Raw genomic sequence first — 27,035 nt, 5'->3', positions numbered from 1 at the left:
CTATGATGTGAATAAACAATAGAATTTTGAACTAGAAGGAGAGAAGATGATTTAGGAGCATGAAGCGTCTGTGAGGGAAGAAGGAAAAAAAAAGATCTGAGACAAGAACAGAACGTGCAACCCTTGCAAAAAGGAAGAGCATCAGCACATGAAAGATGGGGTCAGAAATGACAGGAACCCATTTAATAATAGAGCGTCAATTTCAAAATTTTATTTAGGGCTGGCCCTATATTTAAGACAGGAGGGAGAATTGTATTCCCTGCCATACCACACCCTCGGTTTCTGGGGCCTAGAACTCAGGCTAACACTTCTAGAATTAAACTCCGCCCGAGGACTCAAGACTAATACTACTGGGGTTATAATACTCCTGGCATGAAAACCTAATCCCATTTATAACCCTTTAAACGCACTGTATACTATGTAATAAATAAGTGACTTAAAATGAACATGATAAATACAAATAACACATAAACTAAAATTACCTACAGTTCAGTTCTAGACTTGATGCATAACTAACCAGTTTAGCCCCATGTAAAAACAGAATTTCTATTCAATAAATTTCACCAAAATAACATGAAGCAGTGACATGAAGGAACTTACAAGTTTCTTTTCATTTCAAATGGCTGAATTAGTTTCTTAATTTTATTTAGTTTACAGTGTGGCTGTATTGTTGAAAGAGAACAATTTATAATTATTTCTATAAATACAAAATTACTATATAATTTGAAGCTCAAAAATATAAATCTGCTGTAGATCTTATTTTTTATTTTTTTATTTAAATAGTTAATCATAATAGGTGTTTAAACACACACACACACACACAAAAGATAATCAACACTGATGGGAGTATTAATATATAAGACTTAATACAAACCCTAACTTACCTGTAAAAGGATCTGAAAAACTGGTGTTCCCGAGTCCCAACATTTGACCTTTTGTGTTATCAATAATAAACTTAGCCACCTGATCCAAAAACATAGGATTCAAATCATTCTTCTGTAAGAAGTTGTATGCAGCTAACCAGGGATCATCAGTGATATTATATGGCAATTTATATGATGGTCCACCTTCATTGACATCAATTGAGAAAACATAATCAAATTCCTTAAATGGGAATATAATAAGGAGATAAATGATTACTGTCTGTTCATATATATTAAAAACATATATAACACAGAGTTATTTTAATAATGATAGTGTTAAACTTTCTCCAAAGCACAATGCTAAAACTTCTACTGGACAGATAATGATTAACAGCAACCATCTGCATGTGCTGTAAGAATGGTAGTTCTCCGGAGTAGACTTAGGGCATGGATTATGACAACACATGAACTGTAAAACCAAAGACTGGTTGGCAATTAGCTGATCTCAAGGCCAAAAGTATTAGCTGTTGAAAACATGTTCATAAAACACATGCCAGCATTATAAGCACAGCCCTGCAGGGTCCCTCGTGGCCTGTCAAGTTAAATATAGCTAGGCATGGAGCATGAGATGAAAGGTGGCACAGAAGTGCCAAACCCAAAATGGTCGGGAATAGCTTATGCATCTAACTACCAAAAGGCAAATCATGGCCAAGGCATCTATCACAAAAGGAGTTCTCTCTGCATGCAAAGATATTTAAAAAAAACAAACAAAGAAAACTGCTGAAAGACTGAGAGAGAATCTCCCCATTGAAATGTATTTTTAAATGTCAAAATACCAAAGACAATTTTATTAGCATGGGGAAAGGGAAACAAAACCATTAATTTGTCAAATGCTTTAAGACAATGGTAATTAGAAAGCAGAACTTGACATACTTTCCCTTCATATAAAACTTTTCCAGACGTTTGCTGACTAGCACCAGAGGAGCCAACAACATCACCAATTTTTATCCACCTCCTTTCATTAACACTCCACTGGTAGGCTTCGACTTTCTCTCCATCTCTGATTAGACGAGTCTGTCCTTCTCTAGTACCTTAAAATAAAAATTGTGTAAGTCAGAGAATGGCAGAGTAAAATTTACAAACATTCAGACCGAAAATTTTTAATGTTACAGTTTATATCTAAAATATTAAACAAAATATTTTAAAGCATAATTCTAGCAGAAAATGGTCAAAAAGAAAATAATGCTTCAAAGGAAACTCTTAAATAAAGGATGGTTAAAAAGATGTGAGTCTACTAAAAAAGTGGCTGGCTAATCAAAAATAAAATGAGTTTTATTAATAAATGTCTTCTGACAATACTTCATTTCAGTAAATGATTCTCCATTCTTCTAGCTGATCAGGCCAAAAAGAGTAGAAGAGTGATTCCTTTATCTCAACTCTAATCCTACAGCAAATTCCATCAGCTCTATCATTAAAATATAGCTAGAACAACTAACTCTTCTCACCATCTCCAATGCTACCTATTGCTACAAGCCACCAGTATTTCTTAGTTGGACTGATTCAATGGCCTCCTACTATAGGCCCTGGAGCCCACTAGAGTCTTATTACACTGCCTGTTTATTGTGCTTAATATATTCTCCACACAGATGTTGGCAAGATTTGCTTCCGAGCCTCCTTAGGAACTTTACCTGAAAGTCACATTCCCACAAGGCCTTCAGTGACAGAGGCACCTAGCTGTCCTCTAGAAATTCCTGCTCCTATTCCAATGGAGTCCCAAGATTACATACTGAGTAATGGTCAGTGGAATCCAGGTGGGTGTGGTATCAGTTCAGTTCAGTCGCTTAGTTGTGTTGGACTCTTTGCGACTCCATGGACTGCAGCACGTCAGGCTTCCCTTTCCATCACCAACTCTTCAAGCCTACTCAAACTCATGTCCATCGAGTTGGTGATGCCATCCAGCCATCTCATCCTCTGTCCTCCCCTTCTCTTCCCGCCTTCAATCTTTCCTAGCATCAGGGTCTTTCCCAATGGGTCAGTTCTTCGCATCAGGTGGCCAAAGTATTGGAGTTTCAGCTTCAGCTTCAGGGTATGATATATGCTGGTTCCAAACCTAGTCCATCATTTTCTACCCTCCCCTCTTATACTATCTAGTGACTGAATGTCTGTAACCAAGGAGACCCTGCAAGCACCTGCTGAAGATGGTGATTTCAGCTTGGAGGGTATGATATATGCTGGTTCCAAACCTAGTCCATCATTTTCTACCCTCCCCTCTTATACTATCTAGTGACTGAATGTCTGTAACCAAGGAGACCCTGCAAGCACCTGCTGAAGATGGTGATTTCAGCTTGGGCACCTGAATAACTCAGAGGAGTATACACTCCAGGACACCCTGTCATCAACTGAACTCTAAATGTACAACAAATAAACCTTCTCTTGTGTTAAGCCACTGAGATTTTAGGATTTATCTGTTATAGCAACTAGTGCTATCCTAAGTAGTATACATTTCCTGACCACTGAATTTATAACTCCTGTTTTGTTTTTTATTAAAACTCAACTCCTGCTTTACTTTTCCCATAGAATTTATCATGATCTGACATACTTGTATATCTACTTACTTTTTAATTATCTGCCTCCTCCTGTAGAGTATAAATTTGTGAGAAAAGAATCTGTATTCTGCAGTTTAGAACAATGCCAGGCACACAGTAAGTACCTAGTAAATATTTACTGAATGTGTATATATGTATGGACAAAAAGATTACATTTTTGCAAAGAACTATAAGAATATTAAAAACATGAAACGATATGAACATATTCAAACTCTAGTTTCAGAAACCCAAACAAATTTTTTAATGTGGGTTGTATCAGTTGATTTACTGAATTTGAAATTAAAAATAAGAAGAATAAAAAATATATTTACTTCATGGAAAACAGTAAGTGATCTCTTTGTTATTGTTGTTTAGTCATTAAGCCGTGTCTGAGTCTTTTGCGACCCCATGGACAATAGCCCACCAGGCTCCTCTGTCCATAGGATTTCCCAGGCAAACGTACTGGAGTAGATTGCCATTTCCTTCTCTAGGGGATCTTCTGGACCTAGAGACTGAACCTGTGTCTCCTGCATTGGCAGGCAGATTCTATACCACTGAGCCACCAGGGAAGCCCAATAGATCCATTACATATTGAATAAGTTATCATACCTGCCCCTGCATTTAACCTTTGTAATTTGTTGTTTGGTTGAAGTATATCAAGAAAATCCCACCTCACAAGGATAATGCAGTTGAAAAGAGAGGACTCGTCTAATAGCCGTTTTAGAAAAATGTGGATATTCTACACGGGCAGATCCTAAAAGGTTACAACTTTGGAATCTAAAATCATATCAGTGAACTTGTCATGCTTTATTATACTAAAATCCATTGGTCCATCAAACTCTGAACAGTTCTTTTACTCATTTATGATTCTGTTAGACCACAAACTGGTCATCTGGAAAACACTGATTAAATCACTAATCTATGCAGATCTTCCATACGACTACACATTTTATTATTCAATATTAAAAAGTCACATTTGTTAATACTACCACTGATGTTACAAGTCTTTCAAAATTTCAATTTTCAGTTGGAAGTTTGAATTTTATCTTTGGCAACAAATACTATCAATTGTTTTCCTTAAAGTGACATGCTCATTCCATTCATTTTCCAAAAAAGGCCTGCCAAATACCTAAGTCTGAATAACTACAGCTGTTCTTTGAAATGAAAGTGGCATTCCATGAAAAAAGGGAAAGTTCAGCCTGCAACTCCAATGACTGCAGAAGTACTTATCCCAGAGGCATGTGGTGCTCTGGTATACTGTAGGTGTACTTTACATCTTGTCATCCAGAACGTTAAAGACGTGTACTAAAGGGCCAAAATGCAATTTTTAATGCTTTTTCAGGAACATTCTTAAGAGCAGATGCATTTTTTCTTAAAAACAACAACTGCATGCCAGTGAAGAACACCATGACTACCTGAACAGTTTGGTGCCACTGCCTTGATCTGTGTACTAAGGAGCCAGCAGTTCTACCCCATAAATGCAGATGTTAACATAGTGTTAAAAGTCAAATAACATTTTTGTATTACAAAACTAGTTATGACCATATGGATATCCTGAAAGGATCTCAGAACCCCCAGGGATCCATGTATCAAGGGATCATGGATCCATCCAACACAAAATTTCATTCGAGACAACCACTGTCCTAATTTTAAGCTCAAATGATGCCCAACTCATTAAGCAGATATTGCATTATTTAAACTCATTTTTAGTCTATAGAGCCTCTCAGAGAATCAAGTCAACCAAAAGTTATTAAATGAGTGACCTCTGAACACCTACCATATATATGAACTACGTATTGAAAAAAAGAAAAGATTCCTGTTTATGGGGAACTTAGCTCAAAGTCTTTAAAACGATGAGGCAGAGGCAAAAAGAATATGGTTTCTCATTGTGATTATGCATAATAAAAATTCTCAGAAATTGGTGCCTGGCAATGAAAATAATACTGAATGACTTAAAACAATCTCTTTTTCCTGTCACTCATTATTCCAAAAGTCAAACATGGTAATGTTTTTTACTACTGCTGCTGCTAAGTCGCTTCAGTCGTGTCTGACTCTGTGCGACCCCATAGACGGCAGCCCACCAAGCTCCGCTGTCCCTGGGATTCTCCAGGCAAGAACACTGGAGTGGGTTGCCATTTCCTTCTCCAATGCATGAAAGTGAAAAGTGAAAGTGAAGTTGCTCAGTCGTGTCCGACTTTTTGCGACCCCATGGACTGCAGCTCATCAGGCTCCTCCGTCCATGGGATTTTCTAGGCAAGAGTACTGGAGTGGGGTGCCATTGCCTTCTCCTTTAGATACACTGAAATATTTACCAGGTTCATTCAGATGTTCCCTCCCAGGAAGTTGCTCAGTATTAATGTCCCCTAAGTCACCAGTTTTGGAATCAATGGTTGCTTGAGAGAGTTCTCTTTCAAAAGCCTTGATTTCCTCAGCACTTGCTGTCCGATCCTCTGATTCTGTAAACACTCTAATAATACCATCACTGTAATGAAACAGAAACTGATTTTAAGTCATTACCACAATATATTAACATTATCACACTTAAAAGATCCAAAGCAAAAATAATCTGAATATATGAATATGAAAATGTGACTACATATTTATTGCTGAATATAGAACTATGCTGATTTCAGCACACTACCCTCTGCTTTCTAAAGCAACAGAAAGGATGGAAAAAGACTTTTTAAGAAAAAAGTTACTGACAAAGAACAAAGAGATATCTATTTAAGACAATTTTCAATTCCAAATTAAATATTTACCATCACAAAAAGCTACAGATATAGCATACACTTTCAAAGTCAGTATTACACAGGTATTACGGTATACAGAAGTGGTGAACGGTTTCACTTACAAAGGGCTCAAATGCCCAACATAAGGCTTAGAAAATACTAGATGCTCGATATCCATTCATTAGAAACACATGGAGCCTATCCCTGCTATTCCATTAATTAGCAATGTTACCCCCCAAAAAGAAAAAAAACAAAAAAAACAGCTTTACCTCTGAACTAGATGGCAGGCCCAATTTCTATTCTTGGGAAAATGACTTAGTTTCCATAATTTCTCTTTTCAAAATTTTGTGGTGAGGGAGGCAAGTTACCCACTTTCAACTGTATTAATCTCACTCAGCTCTACAGTGAACTTTCTTACTTAACCTTCTACTAACAGCAAATGTTATCACTTTATTTTTCTTCAATTTTAAATAAGTTTAGGGTGAAAATAACTAAACCAACATATCGACCCTGACCCAGCCAAGGAGTGAAACACATGTGCTTCAGTAGACCCCATTCTCTTACGGCTGTTGCTCTCTTTTTCTTCTTGCCTTCAATGCCAGCGTAGCCTGTGATCCTTTCCTTTATCCATGTCTTCAAAAAAGTCTGTCTCCTCTTACTACCTTTTTCCATCAAAATGTGATGTCAAAGAAGTCACTACTAACATCTTTCAAAGCAAATCCAAAAGCTTTGCTAACTTTTCATTCCTTAACCCCTCATGTACTCACTGACACTGATCACACTTGGCCTCCAAAATCTCTTTTCTCCAAGTCTGAATTTCAACATCTGGATTGTTTTTTCTGTTTTCGGCTACTGGCTTTTCTTTCTCTATCCACAGTGTATCACAAATTCAGCCTTTAGTACTGCTCCTTCCCTTCTGTTTCTTCTCTCAGATGCCCTATCCCTGGTCTCTGGAAGTCTGATGCCAATCTTGATCTGCGGTCCCAGCTGTTACACTGGGATCCAGTCCAACTGCCTGAGTGTGACTACACAGCACAGATCCCAGGAGGTTATCACCTTTCTCACTAGACATTCTGGCACGTCTCCATTTTTATTAATGCGGACTTCTATTCATTCAAACTTTGAAACTTTATCCTTTTCTTTCATCCCCTTTCTGATCATTTTCCCTCTGCATTATCTCACTTTTTTGTCTTTTATCTATTAATACTGTGGGGGTAATAATATTTCATAACTTTACATCCCACTCCTACAGTTGCTTTTTAATTTGGTTTCCTGTCCATTGTCACTACTAGTTAAATCTAACCTACATATTTAATAATTCCTAAGTTTTGTCCACCACTTCTTACTCAAGAGCTATAACCCTTTAACCCCAAGTACTGAATCTAACAAATGCTGGGCATTCCAGGTTCTTCATGATTAAGCCCCACCCTACCATCTTACCACTATCATCCACTGCTCCCTAGAACTGGTCCTCCACCATTTTCCTTCATCTCCCACACACATCACTCCAGGTCCCATGCCACACTTTACTTGTACTTCTATTTTTGATAGAAACTTTCTTTGCTGTTTTTATTCATTATCTTTCAAAACCCAATTCAAATTTCTTCTCCAAATGGTTTGCCCACACCAATTTGTAATTTCTCTCATTTCAAGTTTCAACTGTACAACCTGTAATACAATATTAATGTAATATATCATGTATCACTAATGCAAAAGCTGTTATACCTACTACTGTTTTGTTTAGTAACACAAATGTGCCTGTGATCTCCCCAGTTCACCTGAAATTCTATGGCTTATCTCTGTGCACCTTACCTAAGGCCTAGACACATATTACTGATTGATTGACTAGAACGTGAATACCTCGCACCAACCACAATGTCACCATTGTCCAGCACACAGCAGCACCATATAGACTGAGCTGGAAGTCGGATTGTTTGAGCACATTCCCCATGTTTCCAGATTCTCAGAGACCTGTCTTCTGCTGTTGTCACAAAATCTAAAATTAATGAATATGGGAAAAATTAGCCTGAATAAATAAAATTCAGTACATTTATATATACTATCTTTCTACATAGGCATACTGATTTTTAAACCCCGAAGTACTTATAAATTATAGTTCTAAATTTTATGTATATGTCACTTGTACCATATACAACTTCAGAAAATTACATATTTGTATATTCACATCTTACTATACTTTACACCAGTAAATTATATGAAATCTTTCTTCAGATGCCCAAGAACTTTTTACAACACAACCATCAAGTCTGAATGAATATAAAGATGATCATACAGTTTTCTCCTTAGGAAAAATATATTTACAAAATAAAGTTACTAAATTATTCAAGTTACAGTTAGTAAACTGAAAACTGATTTAAACCATTAGCACTCTGCACCACCTCCCCAACCTGAAGATGGGACAGAACCACACTCAACACAGAATTTTAAATATGTAGTATAAGACAATCTTACCTTTACAATTTGGAAAGACAGATATGCTATAAATATAATTTGTATGACCATAAAATACTTCAAGACACTCGCCAGTGATTTGCCACCTTCTAATACTAGCATCATTTGCACAGGAGAGAAATTCTGTTTCACTCAAAATTGCCAAGCCTCTTACACAGTCTTCATGCCCTGTATTAAAATATATATATAAATATAAATCAATAAAAATGGATCATCTGATTGATGGCTCTATGTCTTTTAATTTACTAACACTATTAAACATACCAGTGAATATTAAAAACTGACTTTCAAGTTAGAGAAATACATTTTTTTCCCGTTAGAAAAGCCTGGTAGCCAAAACTGGTAGTGTAGTTTTCGCAGTATTTTTTAATCACCAGTCTTATCATATCTTCTCTACATTATTTCTTAAAACCCTCCAGAATGGGATTTTGATCCACAGAACTTTTTTTTTTTTTAAAGAAAGTCCTTTATTTATTTGTTGGCTGTGTGGCATGCAGGGCCTTAATTCCCAACCAGGGATCAGACTTGATCACCTGCGGTGTAAGCATGAAGTCTTAACCACTGGACTGACAGGGAAGTTACCCTATGATTTTTATTTGAGAATTCAACTTTTCTTTCCCAGTAACAAGAGTTATTATTCATAACATACACAATACTCAAATATAACAGATGAATAACAAAGTAAACAGCCCCACAATTTCTCACTACATAATACTAAGATTAGTGTTTATAAAGTACCAAGAAAAGAAAAACCAGGATTACAAAAAAGATTTCAATTATTTAAGAGTTTGAAATAAAATCTATCATAGGATAAACTTTATTCAAATGTGAAATAGGTTGGGAGAGATTAATTTATCTAAAACCACACAAAGTGGCAGAGCTAAAGCAAGAATTGAAGTTTCCTGCCTCTTATTTCCTACCACTTTTGACTCAAATAACAACTTCTCTTACTCTTTTGATTCAACCAAAACATATAAAGCCAAACATTGCTGCTTTACCAAGGGAAATATTTCTTAATTTATATAAATGAAGGCATTAAAATGATAAAATAAAAATTAAGGACTTGATTTTTTTTAAAGGGCAAGAATTTATTGAATTAAAACTTGTGTTATTGTATAACTATATATACGTGTATTTCTTTCTTTCAAAGGACATTAAATGTTTTTAAAAACGTAAAAAGATTCAATTTTTTCAATATTAATTGAGGCACTGTAGATGTCATTACAATGTTTTTTAAAAGGACAAAACATTTTCAGAAGTTTGTAATCTATAAAGGAGATCAGACATCTAAACCTTTCCCATGCTCAGTATTTGCTGATTTAGATGACCTATAACAGATTAATAAAACTTGACACATATAGTGTATGTATGGAAGCAGAAACAGAGGGATGTTCTGTTATAACTCATTGTCCATTTTCCACCTACAGATAGTTTTATCTGCACAAGGGACATCTTGCAGTATTATCCAGGATGTTGATCAACTTTAAGGAATAAATAGAAGCAAGGAAAAACAAACAAAAATCACATCAAAAATTTAAGTGCCACACAAATAAATCATCAGTACTAATATTAGACAGCCAATTCCTCATTTTAGGAGTTATTTAATAGCTGAGGTTTTACAAGACTACCCACCTGAAAGTACAACATAAACAAAGCCTGAAAATTCTTATTATTAAACACTGTATTTCAATATTAATAAAAGCATGAGTGAGGTTGTCCTCACATATGAAGGTAACTCAATTGACCCACACTTAGTAAGGCTTATGCTTGGAAGTTTCAGGCTAAATCGTTCAAATGACAACCAAAATATAACTGAGTACCAAAAATTACGTAAATAACATACATAGAAGCACAGAGCCATATTATAGCTTATGAAGTAGCTATGCATTAGCCCATATCTGGTTGTCTTATGACAGATCTCAGCACAGCTTTTAAAAAGATATGACATATTACCTGTCAGAAAATTTATACTCACCCAAATTAAATGGCTGAAATACACTGTTTTTTCAAGTATCACTTTAAAACGTCTAAATTTTAAAAAAAATCATCTGTGCAAATATGAAGCAATGAGATTACAAAAGCTGTCTACTGTGATCTTACCAGAAAAAGTCCTCTCGCATCTTCCAGCTTTCCACAGTTTAATAGTCTTGTCTGCTGATCCAGTTAACATTAAGCCCTGTTCAGGTAATATCTTTACTGCCCAAACTGCAGCTGTATGACCCTGTGAGGAAAATGGGTATTAAGGTTAGTTGCCACAGAATCATCATCTTTAATTATCTTATCAAATACTCGCACAGAACTACTGTACCTGTAAGGTCATCATGCATTTGTCATGCAGCCAGACTTTAGCCGTTGTGTCCCACGAGCCACTAAGTAATGTCCCAAACTTGCCAGAAGAAAGACTACAAACTAAAGGAGAAAAAGGTTAATTAACATATTTTCACAGAGAAAAATGCTCAATCTTGCCAGTTACTAAAACACTACAATTTTAAATACACTTTATGAAGTGAGGGTATTTAGCTAATTAAGGCTTAACTCAATGGAACTACAGAAAAGCACAGACTCTGGGGCCGGGCTCCCTGGATCCAAGTCCTAACCATGCCATTTAGGAGCTATCTGACCACAGGGATATTATTTAACATCAGATTCCTCATCTGTAAAAGGAGGGAGCAGGATTAAGTGGGTTGCACAATCCCTTCCAGTTCTAAAAAACTATACAGAAAAATAATGCAAAAGATTTTGGAACACTGTATAGTTATTTAGGGTCACGCTAGTCAACACGACAAAAAAAGAGTCAAGCTAAGTGTTCAACAGTAATGAGATGGCTAATTAAATGCTTTATCTTGATGTAAAACTGTATAAGCTAAAAATTATAAATATGAAAAATTATCTAAAAACATGGAAACAAAAAAGTCAAGAGTTCTGATTTTAAATGGCAGATTGTCCGCAGTAATGCTATAAATGGTCTTAATTTACAAGGACAAAGAAGACAAAATAATATAACTGACTTAGCAAAAAGGAAGAGGTTACACAGAAAGAGATTAGAAGCAGAGTAACTGGCCCCACAAAACTATGAGACTTAGTATCCACTAGGTTCCACAGAGGATGGGGCTAAGCAGAGCATCTAAGAAACGAGAACCGTGATTCAAAGCCTGCACACAATGCAGTGAAACACTAGAACTCTCCTCTCAGCCTACAGTGTCAGGAAAGTACATCCTCACCCACTGCAGGAAGGAGATTGGAGGTTTATCCTCTGGAGGAAATGCAGCTGAGTTGCTAGACTCAGGTCACCAGGCATAATAAACGGCTGGAATAAGGAGCCCCAAGAAACACAGGGGAATGAGCAGAAAGTCTCCATCCTAAAATGTGGTATCTATACCTGCTCCCACAAAACCAGCAGTCAGGCATATATCGATCTCCATTCACCTAGGCAAGAGGCAGGAGCATTCTTAGAGGACTGAATAATGTTAAAGAACTCCAGATGCAGACATTTGAGAGGATTTCCATCTAAAATGTTAGGCCATCAGCTCAACCTCTAACAAAGACCACCAATCACCAAGCTCCAGCCACATGAAAAAGAAAAACCAAAACAAAGAAACAGAAAAATAAGGGGTAAAGGGCTTGAGCAATCCATAAGAAACAAATCCAATTTCTGAAAGTGGAAGAAAAATCTTCAATCTGGTATTATTTGCAAACAGGTATTATATAAAAAAAGAACTAATGAGAGACCAAGAAAAATAAATGCTAAAAATAGAAGAACCAAACTAAAAAACCAGGGGGGCGGGGTGGGGGGGGGGGGGGGAAGTCTGAGAATTGGACCCAAAAGGCAAAGATATAGAAAACAGGAAAGGATAGTTAAGAAAGTCAGAAAATAATTTTAGAATGTCAAACATCTAAGTAACAGAGATTCCGAAAAGAAGTAACTGGGGAAGGAGGAGAAATTGGGGCAGAAAACAAAGAAACAGTATAAGAAAGATTCCCTCAAAGTGAAGGTCAAGATATCCAGACTGAATGAACCTACAAAAGTGTCCAGTGAAAGGCACTTTAAGAAACAGAGACAGAGATGCACTGTGATATTTCGTAACATTAGAAATAGAGACGATCCCAAAAGTTTGGGAAGGGACCAGAAGGGTCCCATAGAAAAGACAAGAGGAATGGCATCAAACTTCTAAATAACACCATACACTAAAAGGCAATAGAACAATGCCTTCAAAATTCTGAAGTTAAATGGATTTAACACAGGATTCTACATCTAGCCAAATTAACAGTCAAATATAAGACTAGAATAAAGCTATTTTCCGATATGCAAATACAAAATATATTTAACCCCCATGTTACAGCTTTCTTAGGAAGCTGCAACAGCTGTATTATACTAAAGAGTAAGCTAAGAATGATGAAAACAAGGGATCTAGGAAATAGGGAAATCTGGAGATGACATTAACCCAGGGAGTATGAATGCAACAGGTGGCTAAAAGGAACCAAGAGGGAGGTTTCCAGGAAGCACACGGAACATGTCAAGATTTTAATGTGCATGGTAGCCATTAGTGATATTCATAAAATATTTTCTGCTCTTTACCTTCTAAGCAAATTATAAGACTGAACTTCTTCAGTTCCTTTGGCTTTAGGCATGTTACATGACTTGTTCTGGCATTGAGAAATTGAGCAGAAATCATGTTACTTCCAGGTGGAAGCTTTAAGAACAGGAGCTCAATTAGGCCATGCTCCTCCCCACTGCTCCAGCATCTGTGAAAGCACATGCTGCACTGGAGCCTGTCATCTGGATACCTGCTGCACTGGAGCTACAAGAAGCAAAGCAAGCTGACTGCATTAAGCCACTGTGACACTGGAGCTGTCTGTTACCACAACGTCACCTAGCCTACTTCACTGAGTCAGAATTAGCAGCAAAAGTGAGGCACCACTAAAGTAAGTACCTGAAATATATGGGACTAGTATAATAGACAGGTGATGAGGAGATTGCTAACACAGAAGAGAAGACCAATGATCCTTACTACGTAGTAAGGAACATTTGGTAAAGGTGCCACTGGCATTAACTCAGGACACGATAAACTCGTTATCTAAAGAAAGGCTGGAAAATCGGACTCCTGCGTTAGGTGTCATTTACTGTTGGACACATCCAGCTAGGTAGTAAAAGAAAGGAATGAGATCAAGAACTGGTTGGCTCCCAAGCAGGAATGAAGAGTCCAAACCTAGCAGAGCTGGAAGAGCCAATTGCTTCTCAAGCCCAGGTGAAAAGTAACCCTAGAAGTCCTTTCTGTACCAAAGGACAAGTGACATCCAGCTACATAACAGGTACAACTCAGAAACATGGCCATCCATCCTGCACAGTGCCAAAACTTCCAAATGGATTTAAAGTATGTTCAAAACAAAGAAAATTAAGGTTGTTGCCATGAAAATAAATGCTTTCAACTGGGAAAATAGCTCAGGGAAAAGAACCTAAAGGCTCAGCTTTTCCAGTTAATTCATGTCCTTGGAAGGAAAGTGATGACCAACCTACAAAGCATATTAAAAAGCAGAGATATTACTTTGCCAACAAAGGTCCATCTAGTCAAGGCTATGGTTTTTCCAGTGGTCATGTATGGATGTGAGAGTTGGACTGTGAAGAAGGCTGAGCGCCGAAGAATTGATGCTTTTGAATTGTGGTGTTAGAGGACTCTTGAGAGTCCCTTGGATTGCAAGGAGATCTAATCAGTCCATTCTAAAGGAGATCAGTCCTGGGTGTTCTTTGGAAGGAATGATGCTAAAGCTGAAACTCCAATACTTTGGCCACCTTATGGGAAGAGCTGACTCATTGGAAAAGACCCTGATGCTGGGAAGGATTGGGGGCAGGAGGAGAAGGGGACGACCGAGGATGAGATGGGTGGATGGCATCACCGACTTGATTGGGTGGACTTCGGGAGTTGGTGATGGACAGGCAGGCCTGGCGTGCTGCGATTCATGGGGTCACAAAGAGTCGGACACGACTAGGCGACTGAACTGAACTGAATTGAATGTAACTGGAAAGTGTTACACATATGTTGACTAAAAAACAGTACCACTCTACCATTTAGAACATAAAATTTGGGCTAGAAAGCTGACAAAAAAACAACATGACATAACATGTCAATCATTAATTTCTTCATCTTCAACTCACTGATGTGGTATTTTTCAAATTAAAAAAGAGAAAGTTAAAAAGAAAGAAATGACACTGGCCCCAAATCATCAAGCAACTTAACAAAATAATAAAAGATAACCTATGATAAAGTAGAAATAAACCAAGCAGAAAAAATACCCTTAAAATATGAAGCAATATTTTTACTGCACAGGTTTCTATGAGAAACACCTTTACAAAATCAAGACACATATGATTACGTAAAATAAACCTTTGCATTAAAAAACAGGAAAACAAGAACATATATAAAGCAAAGAAAGATAATGATATGAAAAAATATTTGCAATTTGTATCAAAGGGTTAATAACTAATTTATAAAGGACTTTTAAATAGTCAATAACCCTATATTATATGGGCAAGAATATAGCTCTCAGGGAGATAAAATGCCAATGAGCCTTCCATATTTTAAAAAATGCCCCCCTCCATAATGAGAGATGCAAATTATCCCATACTAAAATGTCATTTTTCATTTATCATTTTGGCAACAATCTAAAAATCTGACAACATATTTGACTGGTAAGGGAAGAAGGGACTCAAATATTGCTGCTGGAAATGCAATAAAGGTGATGACACCAAATGAGGGGGTTTGGCAATAACTAATAAAATTACATATGCATTTACCCTTTGATCCAGAACTGGAGAGCATACCTAAATTACACTCACACACACACAAAAACCCAATCAAAAGACAACTGTATGAGCAAAAGATTGGAAACTTAGATATCCATCAATAGGAGACCAGCTGAATAAGCTAAAATAGCTTTAGTATAGCTACACAATGAAATATAATGCCACTGTAAAAAAGAACAAAGATTTCTATATACAGCAATGAAGTATTCCAGGACAGTACTATCAAGTAAAAATAGCCAGGGTAGAAAACTAAATACAGTATGTGACCTTCTATCTAAGAAAGGGGTAACATAGATATGCTATTTTTTTTTTTTTTTCAGAAAGAACAGAGCTATTAAAAAAAACTAGTCACTTACAGGGAGGGGATATATATATATATAAAATTATGACTGATTCACATTGCTGTATGGTAGAAACTGACACAACACTGTAAAGCAATTTTCCTCCAATTAAAAAATAAATTAAAATATCACATGAAAAAGAGTAATACAAAAAATTACTTATAAGAAAAGGATGGTGTGAGAAAGCAACACAGACTTCTCTGTACTCATCGTGTTAAACAGATTTTTCTTTGTAAACTGTTTTATATAATTACAAAACAAAATTAATTAAAAAAAAAAATCCTGGACCACAACTCAAATTGAGGTTTCTAAATACTATTTCCCACTAAAAGAAAAACATAAGGTTCTTGGCAAAATTGTTGACTTCAGGTCTAGAACATTCTATAGTACCAAAAGTAAGGCCTTATCAAGAAGCCACAGAGGTGTGGAGAAAAAGGAACGTTCTTGCACTGTTGGTGGAAATGTAACTTGATACAGCCACTATGGAAGATAGTATGGAGATTCCTTAAAAAACTAGGAATAAAACCACCATATGACCCAGTAATCCCACTCCTAGGCAGATACCCTGAAAAAGACACATGTATCCCATTGTTCATTGCAGCACTATTTACAATAGCTAGAACATGGAAGGAACCTAGATGTTCATCGATGGATGAACGGAGAAAGAAGTTGTGGTACATATACACAATGGAATGTTACTCAGCCATAAAAAGGAATGCATTTCAGTCAGTTCTGATGCAGTGGATGAACCTAGAACCTATTATACAGAGTGAAGTGAGTCAAAAAGATAAATATTGTATTCTGACACACATATATGGAATCTAGAAAAATGGTACTGAAGAATTTGCTTACAGGGCAGCAATGGAGAAACAGACATAGAGAACAGACTTATGGACATGGGGAGAGGGGAGGAGAGGGTGAGACATATGGAAAGAGTAACATGGAAACTTACAGTACCATATGTAAAATAGATAGCCAATGGGAATTTGCTCTATGGCTCAGGTAACTCAAACAGGGGCTCTGCATCAACCTAGAGGGGTGGGATGGGGAGAGAGATGGGAGGGAGGTTCAAAAGCAAGGGGATATATGTGTACCTATAGCTGATTCATGCTGAGGTTTGACAGAAAACAACAAATTCTTTTAAACAATTATCCTTCAATTAAAAAATAAATTAAAAAAAGAAGAAGAAGCCATAGGAACCAATTGTTTAAAGAAGCTTTCAATTGGGACAGTTTGAGAATCAAAAAAGAAAACAAGATGTTAGGGAATCAACTCATTCTGAAACCATCAAAAGAGGTGGGGGAGGGCAGAAAGCAAGCATTTACCCTGTCTTTTCTGGGTAAGTGTGCCACAGGGTAACCAAATAGTTGATGTGGTAGGTTCTTAACAAAACATGCTAGGTATTAAATCCAGAAATAATAGCAAAAGTAGAGTAAATTATTTTTTCTGAGGGGTCAACAAGCTACGGCCTGTGGGCTACCTGTTTTTGTACGGTGCACAAACTAAGAATAGTTTTTATATTTTTAAGTTGGTGAGAGGGAAAAAAGGCACTTCTTGACATATGAAAATTATATGACATTCATATTTCAGTGTCCATAAATAAAAGTTTACTGAAACACAGACGTGTTCACTGTCAATGGCTGCTTCTCCACGCAACAGCACAGGTGAGCAGTTATGAAAGTGACTCCATGGCCTGTAAATCCTAAAATATTTACTATCTCGCCCTGTACAGACAAAGTTTGCCAAACCCTATTATAGCGCTAAACATTGAACTATTTACAAATGAAATAGTATATTGTAAATTTCCTTTAAAATAATGTTGTAGAAGGGGCAGAAGACGAAACCAAATAGGCCATGTGCTGATAATCCTTAAAGCTATGCAAATACATGGGTGGAAGAGAGCATTATAGTATTTCTCTTAAAATACGTTGTCTCTACTTTTATATACATTTGAAGATATCCTTTAAAAAGTTTTAAAAAAATCTATATCACTCTGTATTGAAGATTTCCCATACCTACACACAAAGCATTTTGCAAACTCCTTAAAAGTATTAAGTGTAGAATGCTTATGGGCCATACTATTTGCTTACAGATTTCCCAAACTATTCCAGAAACAACAAGAGCAACAACAAAAAGTACACATACTGCATTGATTAACTGTATCATTTTATAACAAAGAGCTGTTAAGCAAACACAAGTCCAGGAATATAACAGAATCAGAAATATACGCAAATCACAGAAAACATCATTCAAAAGTATTAAATACTCTCAAATAATGATACCAGACCCCCTACATACATTCCTTCTGGGACTTGATTTGCTACATAAATACAGAAATAACAGTCCAAAGATAAAGGAAGTGCTCTCAGTTTTCCTGAGTAAATGAATTCCTTGCAAAATTTTGGTTGAAAAACCAAAATTACAAAGCTTATAAAACTATAATCTCTTCCTTTTATAAATGAAATCTTTGCTTTTTACATATATAGGTATGTCAGCCCTTACTGATGACAGTAAGTCTATAACAGAGAATTTATAGAACAATGATGATTCAATAGGTTTTCTGTATCAAGCCAGTGATAGGTAAAAATAATAATGATAATAATAAAACCAGGGAAAGCAGATATAAGAATTTTATCTTCAAAAAGATGACACTTATTCAAACAGAAACATGCCAAAGTGTTACACTCACCAGTGTTTTTGTGACCTTTTAGTACATAAAGTGGTGCTGGACTCTCAAGTGAAAAAATGCAAATATTGTGGTCATTTCCTCCAGTGGCGATTAGTCCATGAGGGTACACGTCACTTGAAGGTATGATGCATACACAAGAGACAAAATTGGAGTGGCCACTCATACAGTGCATTTCTGTAAAGCCCCTGTTAGGACTGGAAAGACATGACAGTTAATAAGATATACACTGGTCCCCTTACTTTATTTCTACTTATCAGCCGTTGTTACCCTAAGAAATCTCTAGTGAAGCAAAACATTCATGCAACTGGGATAACGGAATTTACTATCTATAAGCCTAAAACCACTGAGGACCTTTTCATATTATGAAACATTTACTTGGTATCCATTAGTATAGTGTGTGTATGTAAGTAGCTAGACTATCAATCACACTCAATATGTGAACGAAAGGGACCAACACAGGGACATATAAATGACTGCTCTAGGGACACAGGATATTAATAACTGCCTGGGGATTCGAATAATTACCAAATTGTTATACATATCGTTCACTTGGCATCACTGCCTTACATAACAAGACAAACAACAGATATATATATATATACACACCACGTGGAAGGCAATAAATTAGCTGCTGAGGGGAATTAAAGAATTATATTTCTGACTCAAGCTAAATAAAGGAGTTTGTGGTCCAGCTAAAGGAGATAACACGAGTATACATAAAGAGGGAAGAGTCCCAGATAAATATTGCACACACACTCATCTATATTCACTCCTTTCCCAAACACCATTATAACAATACATATTGTTTTGTATAATGCATATTTTGTTTCTACCTATGTTCATTTTAAGAAAGGCATTAAACCCACAAGGTCAGAGAGAGTAAGAAAAAAAAAAAAGAAACAATTATAATACTGAATACTGAAAACTGACAGAAATGTAGTAACAGCCTTAGGATACGTGAATAAAATGAGTTCTAAGCAGGAACAGGGAAAGTAAGAGGCCCAATTTACCAATGAACCCCCAAAAGGCTCAAGAATGAGCACCACTATGTATCTCTAGGAAATGGGGACAAAAAAAGGTAGGAACTAGAAATAGGAAAGTCTTCAGAGTCAAAAGTGGAATCATTTCAAAAAATCTTTCAAAGGAAGGTATTTGGTAGTAGCTTTTTTTTTCCTCCAAATCTTTTCTTTTTAAAAAATTTTATTTTAAATTAGAGGATAATTACCTTATGATGATATTGTGATGTTTCTGCCATACATCAACATGAATTGGCCATACATGTAGTAGGAGCTATTTTTAACTTGTCTATTTTGGTACGGTTTTTTTAAAATGTGGTTTCAGAAACCATTTTATCAATAAGTCCAAAGAAATGTAAAAGATAAGACATCTTTAAAAGTCTATATTATGTAAAGTACTGCTGATGCTGCTAAGTCGCTTCAGTCGTGTCCGACTCTGTGCGACCCCATAGACGGCAGCCCACTAGGCTCCTCTGTCCCTGGGATTCTCCAGGCAAGGATACTGGAGTGGGTTGCCATTTCCTTCTCCAATGCATGAAAGTGAAAAGTCTACCAAACGTGCCCCTTTAGCACTCTCTAGTATCAATGTTTGCGTGTAGTGTTCTGTGAAGCTCTTAATGGCAGAATCCAAACTTGGTTTTTCTTTTCATCTTCCTAAGTTTGCAGCACAGTATTCTACATGGTAATCATTAAGTACTTCTTGAATCAGTGGGGAAAAAAAAAATACATACAGCATCAAGAAAAAAAAAAAACAAAAAACAAAACTGCCCCCTGTACCCAGCAAAAATCTGAAGTTTTCTTCAGAAAAGTCTTTGGCTGGAAGGAGAGGGTGGTGACACAGGCACAGCTGAGCCTTGGGGTATGGGTGGTGCATGGGTGAAAATCCACCTGTGATGCAGAAGACCTGGGTCAGGAAGATCCCCTGAAAGAGGAAATGACAATGCATTCCAGTATTCTTCCCTGGAGAATCCCATGGACAAGAGCCTGGAAGGCTACGATCCATAGGGTCACAGAGTCGACACAACTGAAGACACACACACCCTAATACTAAGCACAGAATAAGAATTACTAGGCATTTGGGGTAATATAGTGACCAAAACAAACAGGGAGGGGAAATAACCAATTTAGAGGAAACAGACCACTTAGGGAGAAAATAACTTAAAAAAAAAAAAATCAGCATCAGCATCCTTAGAGATATAAGATATTGCAACCAAGAAACAAAACATAATTTCACAAAAAGTCAAGGCAATTTCTGATAAAGTATAGAAGAGAGAGAGAGAGAAAAAGAGATACACAGAGAGAAATAAAAAAGCTATTTAGAAACAAGTTCAATATATGAATAAAAAGTTCCACAAAAGAAGACAGAGAAAATGGAGACGATGAAACCAAAGAATTTAAGAAAACGTTCCAGAACATATGGATATGAGTTTTCACATTCAAAGAGGCCACATTTAATAAACCTGAAAAATGAATGACTGTAGACTGCCTTCCAGAGAGAAAAAAATAACAGGTCAAGAATCACAATGACTTCAGACTTACTGTAACACAATGAATACAATGGAATAATGGCTTCAAAATTCTGAAGAAAAATTATTTGGAAATTACAATGCTACAAACTTTTAAATTATTACTCAAGTAGCTAGGCAGGCTAAAATCATTTTCCAAATGTAGGCCTTAATACACTATCACTGCACTGTATTTCAGGAAGCTCCTGGAGGATGTATTCTAATAAGGTGTCAAGGAAGAAAACCAAGAAAGTTTAAGGATAATTGATAGAAGAAATCCAACACAAGAGTCCAAAAATGGCTTAAGTGGACAGCGAAGGAAGATCCCAGGACTAGCTGTGTACCAGAGGCAGATGATCAGGTGAGAAAGTGAAACTGTAAAATAGCCAATGTGTCTAGAGGTCTTGAAAGGAGATTTAGACGATTAGTAAACAATATAAAGTTGAATTAGTGATACATTCATAGAAAATTAAACAAAAAACAATTATTAACTACAAGGAAATCATAAAATTGTTGAGGAAAAGCTACCATAGTCTATTTCACACCTCAGGTGTAGACAGACTCTGTACAGTCACAAAATACTGATTTAGTCTAAATTAAACTATAAGGGTTGGGGCATAGAAAGGATGCCTATTTGATGCGGACTGGCAGAAAGCAGAAAAGAGAGCTATATTTTCATATTCCCTGATAAGAACTAACAGAAAACACTAAAACAGAGAACTAAAAAAGTTTAAAGAAATAGCAGTATAGCACTTTATATACAAATATGGAAGAAAAATTTTAAAATAAGCCATAAGAAGAGATGAAAATCTTGCCTCCAAGAAAAGGGAATAGTGGGTTGGAGGACAGAAAGTAATGGCTCTAATTTCTTAATAAACTCCACTTGACTAAGCATCCAAGTGCTGAGTAAACATGAGGGAGAAGTTATTCCAGCCTTGGCAAGGTCAGGGAAGATTTAATGAATGAGGCTGAATCTGAAGTTGGAGTCTTTCAAACATGGATAGTTTTCAAAAGGCAAAGCAATCACTGGTGACAGACTTGGGAAATCCAGTTTACTGTGAGGTGGGCTTCTAGAGGCTTAGAGCCATCTGCAATAATGGCATGCTGACTGGTTCAGGTCAAGGTGCAACCAAAAAATAGTCTCCAATCTGAAGCACCTTCAGAAGGCCTGGAGGCTTTCTGGGTTTTCAGAGGGTCCTTATGAATGATGAAGTATCTGATTTAGCCCACACGAGAACTATTTTGCCTCCTTGAAACTAAATTTCCCCTTCATTACCAGTCCATCCCTACATTACCCACCCTAATCCAGAACCCTATCAACAATGGACACAAGAAAACGAAAACGTGTACTCGTTGGCTCCGAACATTTTACTGCACTTCACTAATTTCATTAATATACCATGAAATAAATAAAAACTGTCAGGATGTCAGCCTTGAGGACACTTTTCATGACACCTAAGGTATGGCTGAGACACTAGTTCGGCTGCCTAAAGAGTGACTATGAGATGCTCTACTATAGCAGTTGGAACTGAGAGGAAAACCACCTTATCACACCAATCCCACTGTTGAGCCCTGTGCTTGGAAATAATCAGTTAGTCGAAAACCACATGAATTCTAAAAAACAAAACCAAAAGACAACATGAATTGAATGAGAAAAACTAGTTATTAAAGAGAAGATCATTTCAGCTCAAAGTTCCTCACGTTTTCGTGATCCAGTGATATAAGCTCCTGGCAATCTTAGCACAGTCCTATAAAACATGTGAAAGTTTAAGGATTCAGCTATCCAACAGATTTCAACTATTACAACAAGCATTCTTTAACGACTCCTTATTGCACATTCATAACGTACTGGGCATGTGCTACTACTGAATTCAACGTTAAATGCAGTTTAGTCAGTAACTTGTACTCAAATAGACAAGAAGTTACGTATCAGTGTTACCAACGGTTTGGAATATCATAAATCTCGAAGAGTTAGAGAAGACCTGATCCAGTTCAATATAGGAGCTGCTCTATAAATCCCTAATTTTTCTTGGCTGCACAACTGCAAAAGACTCAAAACAGATCTCTTTCCACATTTATCCCTTTGCAATTCATTCTCCACATGAAGTTAGCAGAAACTTCTCCACAGGTAAATCAAATCATGCTGCTCCCCGCTGGAACTTTTTGGGGGCTTCTACCTACTAACTCCTTTCCTCAGCCCTCTTCCAGGCATGTCCTGGCTTCTGCCAGCCTCTAAGATCTGCCTGTACTGCATAGCTCATTCCTTCCTGCACACAGGGACTTTTCTCCTATTCAGTCCAGAGCTGTGTCTGCTCTTCCTACTGCCTACAGTACTCTTCCAATTGACTCACTTCCGTTCCTCATTCCCTTGACTACTTCCAGCTCAGTGCCTTTTAAGAAGAAATAAAAACCCAAAACATCTTTCTTAGAGGCCTCCTTCTTTAGTATCTCTCTCCACTAAACTCTATATTTGTTTTCTTCACAGTACATATGCCAAAATGTAATTATTTATTTGGTGTTTTCTTCATCCATCTTCCCTCCCAGACTGTAGCTAAGATCCATAAACATAGGAAACTTGTCTGTCTTTTTATTCTTCTTCAGGATCACAAACAAAAAGAAGGCTCTCAATAAATATTGATCATCTGAATTTATGGATGAAAATGTATGGTTTCATTGAGTGAAATTTCTGATGTGAGAATTACTACATAAACTAACTCACTTCAATTTTTCCCTTTCTAAAAAGAAATCTGTCTTCTAGGTCTTAAATTTCCTGTTCAATTCAGTTCACTCAGTTGTGTTCGACTCTTTGAGACCCCATGGACCACAGCACACCAGGCTTCCTTGTCCATCACCAACTCCTGAAGCCTACTCAAACTCATGTCCATTCAGTCGGTGACGCCATCCAACCATCTCATCCTCTGTCGTACACTTCCCCTCCCATCTTCCATCTTTCCCAGTATCAGGGTCTTTTCAAATGAGTCAGTTCTTCGCATAAGGTGGCCAAAGTATTGGAGTTTCAGCATCAACATCAGTCCTTCCAATGAATATTCAGGACTGATTTCTTTTAGGATGGACTGGTTGGATCTCCTTGCAGTTCAAGGGACTTTCAAGAGTCTTCTCCAACACCACAGCTCAAAAGCATCAATTCTTCAGCACTCAGCTTTCTTTATAGTCCAATACTCTCACATATATACATGACTACTGGAAAAAACACAGCTTTGACTAGACAGACCTTTGTTGGCAAAGCAATGTCTCTGTTTTTGAATATGCTATCTAGGTTGGTCATAACTTTCCTTCCAAGGAGTAAACATCTTTTAATTTCACGGCTGCAGCCACCATCTGCAGTGGTCTTGGAGCCCCCCAAAATAAAGTCTCTTGCTGTTTCCATTGTTTCCCCATCTATCTGCCATGAAGTGATGGGACCAGATGCCATGATCTTGGTTTTCTGAATGTTGAGCTTTAAGCCAACTTTTTCACTCTCCTCTTTCACTTTCATCAAGAGGCTCTTCAGTTCTTCTTCACTTTCTGCCGTAAGTGTGGTGTCATCTGAATATCGGAGGTTATTGATACTTCTCCTGGCAATCTTGATTCCAGCTTGTGCTTCTTCTAGCCCAGCGTTTCTCATGATGTACTCTGCATATAAGTTAAATAAGCAGGGTGACAATATACAGCCTTGACGTACTCCTTTCCCAATTTGGAACCAGTCTGTTGTTCCGTGTCCAGTTCTAACTGTTGCTTCCTGACCTGCATACAGATTTTTCAGGAGGCAGGTCAGGTGGTCTGGTATTCCCATCTCTTGAAGAATTTTCCACAGTTTGTTGTGATCCACACATTTAAAGGCTTTGGCATAGTCAATAAAACAGAAGTCCAATTTTTCCTGGAACTCTCTTGCTTTTTCAGTGATCCAGTGGATGTTGGCCATTTGATCTCTGGTTCCTCTGCCTTTTCTAAATCCGGCTTGAACATCTGGAAGTTGACGGTTCACTTACTGTTGAAGCATTTCCTGTTACAAACAGCTAAGTCAGGGCTAAATCCTTGAATTTGATTAATCTCTTGAAAATCTTTTGAAGGCAATGGGCTTTCTCTCAAGAAAGCACCCTCTCCCCACATCCATAAAACAGTTGAGGAGTTTCCTCCCCTCCACTCAAGTCCATCACCTAACTCGGACTAAGAAACTCTTAAGTTGAATAACGTGGAGAGGAGCCAAGGCAACTTCCTGCAATGCAATTTTTGAGAACCTTACTTCTCAAATTGAGGGAAGACTACAGAGCAAATTCTTAGTAAAGAAGAGGATTTACTTCAATCACACGCCAGATGCTTTCACACTACATTAATGAGGTTGCACCTGGCATCAAAAAGTTTTCAAATCGAAAACACAGGAAAATCCTCATTCACAAACTGAAGTCACAAAAAATAAAAGGATCGTCCAAGGTCACTCAGTTTTTTAGTGGTCAAGTTAGGACAACAAAGTAGGTCTCTGTTCCCCTAACCAGCACTCTCTCCACATAAATCTCACAGGTTTCTTACACGGCGTACCCAGAATGCCAGTTATCTCAGAACTGGGAGGGAGCGCGGATCGCAAGGAAGGCCAGGAAGAGAGGGAAGAAGGCAAGGAAGGGGCACTCTCTTCCTGGACTCCGCAGGAAGCTTGCAGCACAACTGGGGGCTAACGGGATTCGGGGCGCTCACCTGTCTGGGACCCAGAGGCGGGTGGTGCGATCTCGGGACACGGACACAAAAGCCCCCGGTGGATAAAGGCAGCATACCAGGCCCCTCACGTCCAGCTCGTGGCCCGAGAGCGAGCAGCTCAGCCGGTACCTGCAGGAGCCGCTCGCCATGGCCCTGGTGGGGCCGGCGCCCGGGGCCGGGGCACCGCGCGAGATCGGTCGGTCTGCGAGGCCGGGCGGGCGGCTGGAGAGCGCCTGCAGGTGAGGGACGCCGGGCCCGGAAGAACCCAAGGGCCGGTGCGGAAGGGCGGCAGGGAAGGGGCGCGCCGAGCGGGCCGAGTGACACAGCAACCCTGACAAGCACACCGGAATTCATCATCGGCCTCAGCCCGCCATGACGCAGAGTATGTGCGTCCTGACTGCTGATGCCGACGCGGAGACGACGATCGCTTGGACCGCCAGCTAAGGAAGAGATACCACCGCCGGCCTCTCCGTCTGGGCGCCCAAATCTGGTTCGTTGCCGAGCCCGAGTCCTCTCCGAGCCCTGGCTGAGCTTTTTATTTTGATACCGGATGTGTCCCGAACTACAAATCCCACAATGCCACGCGTCAGCGGGGCGTGAGTCGCAGGAGCGCCAAATCCGGGTATTTTAAATCTTGGTCCGCCTGGCTAATTGAGTTCGTTTCACGTGTTGTCTTGGGAGCAATCTTACGCCGATTTCCCCAAACTCTGCGTAGTCTCCTGAGGTTTGTTTTTTTTTTTTTTTTTTAATCTAAGACGAGAGAGCTTGGTACTAAATTGTAAACAATCACTTGCCTTAAATTCTGTGAATACTAAACCGGGTTCTTGGTACTTTACAGAAAGTTTTGTTTTTAAGATTTTCTCTCGAACTGTCACAGCTCTACACAAATGGCAGACGTTGGGTCTCCCTTATGTCTGAAAACACTGACGGAAAAGGCATGTCAGTAGCTTTTCTATGAGACCATATGAAATGGTTGGACGTTCGAAGTTGAAGGTTTTTCTTTCTAGCGTTTCTGCTGGGGCTCTGTAGTAAAAGATTAAGAAGAGAAAAACGTGTTTTTTTTTTTGTTGTTGTTGTTGTTGTTACATGTATTATATATACAAAGAGAAATTCAGAGAGGAATAGCTCGGTGACTAGTTTGGGCTTATACAGCATCTTAACAAAGGAACAATAAGTTTCTACACAAGTGATAAAAGGACTAAGTCTTTAGAGGCAGCATTATGAGAAGGCAATTAGATGGGAAACTAACAGTAAAGGCTAATTACTTAATTTTTTTGAGTAGATTCCTCTGGTGCAGTCTCTAGGCTGTTAAAGGTCTCCAATGATTAACTTTTGTCCTTCCTGTTT

At 37.9% G+C, this 27,035-nt stretch overlaps 1 protein-coding gene across 2 annotated transcripts in view; it reads right to left on the bottom strand.

Moving 5' to 3' along the window:
• PLAA (phospholipase A2 activating protein) overlaps window positions 1-26,017 on the bottom strand; it is a 37,999-nt gene extending 11,982 nt beyond the window's left edge. The window contains exons 1-9 of one of the 2 annotated variants that reach the window (XM_052644738.1): window positions 25,689-26,017; window positions 18,479-18,672; window positions 10,958-11,058; window positions 10,750-10,870; window positions 8,650-8,817; window positions 8,038-8,173; window positions 5,761-5,930; window positions 1,797-1,954; window positions 885-1,104 (exon numbers count right to left, since the gene is read on the bottom strand). In XM_052644738.1, coding sequence (XP_052500698.1) covers window positions 885-1,104; window positions 1,797-1,954; window positions 5,761-5,930; window positions 8,038-8,173; window positions 8,650-8,817; window positions 10,750-10,870; window positions 10,958-11,058; window positions 18,479-18,672; window positions 25,689-25,837 — 1,417 coding nt within the window. In that variant the 5' untranslated portion in view covers window positions 25,838-26,017. The remainder of the gene's footprint in view (window positions 1-884; window positions 1,105-1,796; window positions 1,955-5,760; window positions 5,931-8,037; window positions 8,174-8,649; window positions 8,818-10,749; window positions 10,871-10,957; window positions 11,059-18,478; window positions 18,673-25,688) is intronic. The other variant, XM_052644739.1, reaches the window with a different exon arrangement.
• Window positions 26,018-27,035: the final 1,018 nt, after the last annotated feature.

This window comes from Budorcas taxicolor, chromosome 8 (assembly GCF_023091745.1).
Source record: "Budorcas taxicolor isolate Tak-1 chromosome 8, Takin1.1, whole genome shotgun sequence".
Taxonomy (NCBI): Eukaryota; Metazoa; Chordata; class Mammalia; order Artiodactyla; family Bovidae; genus Budorcas; species Budorcas taxicolor.
This window is presented reverse-complemented; position numbering and strand designations above follow the sequence as displayed.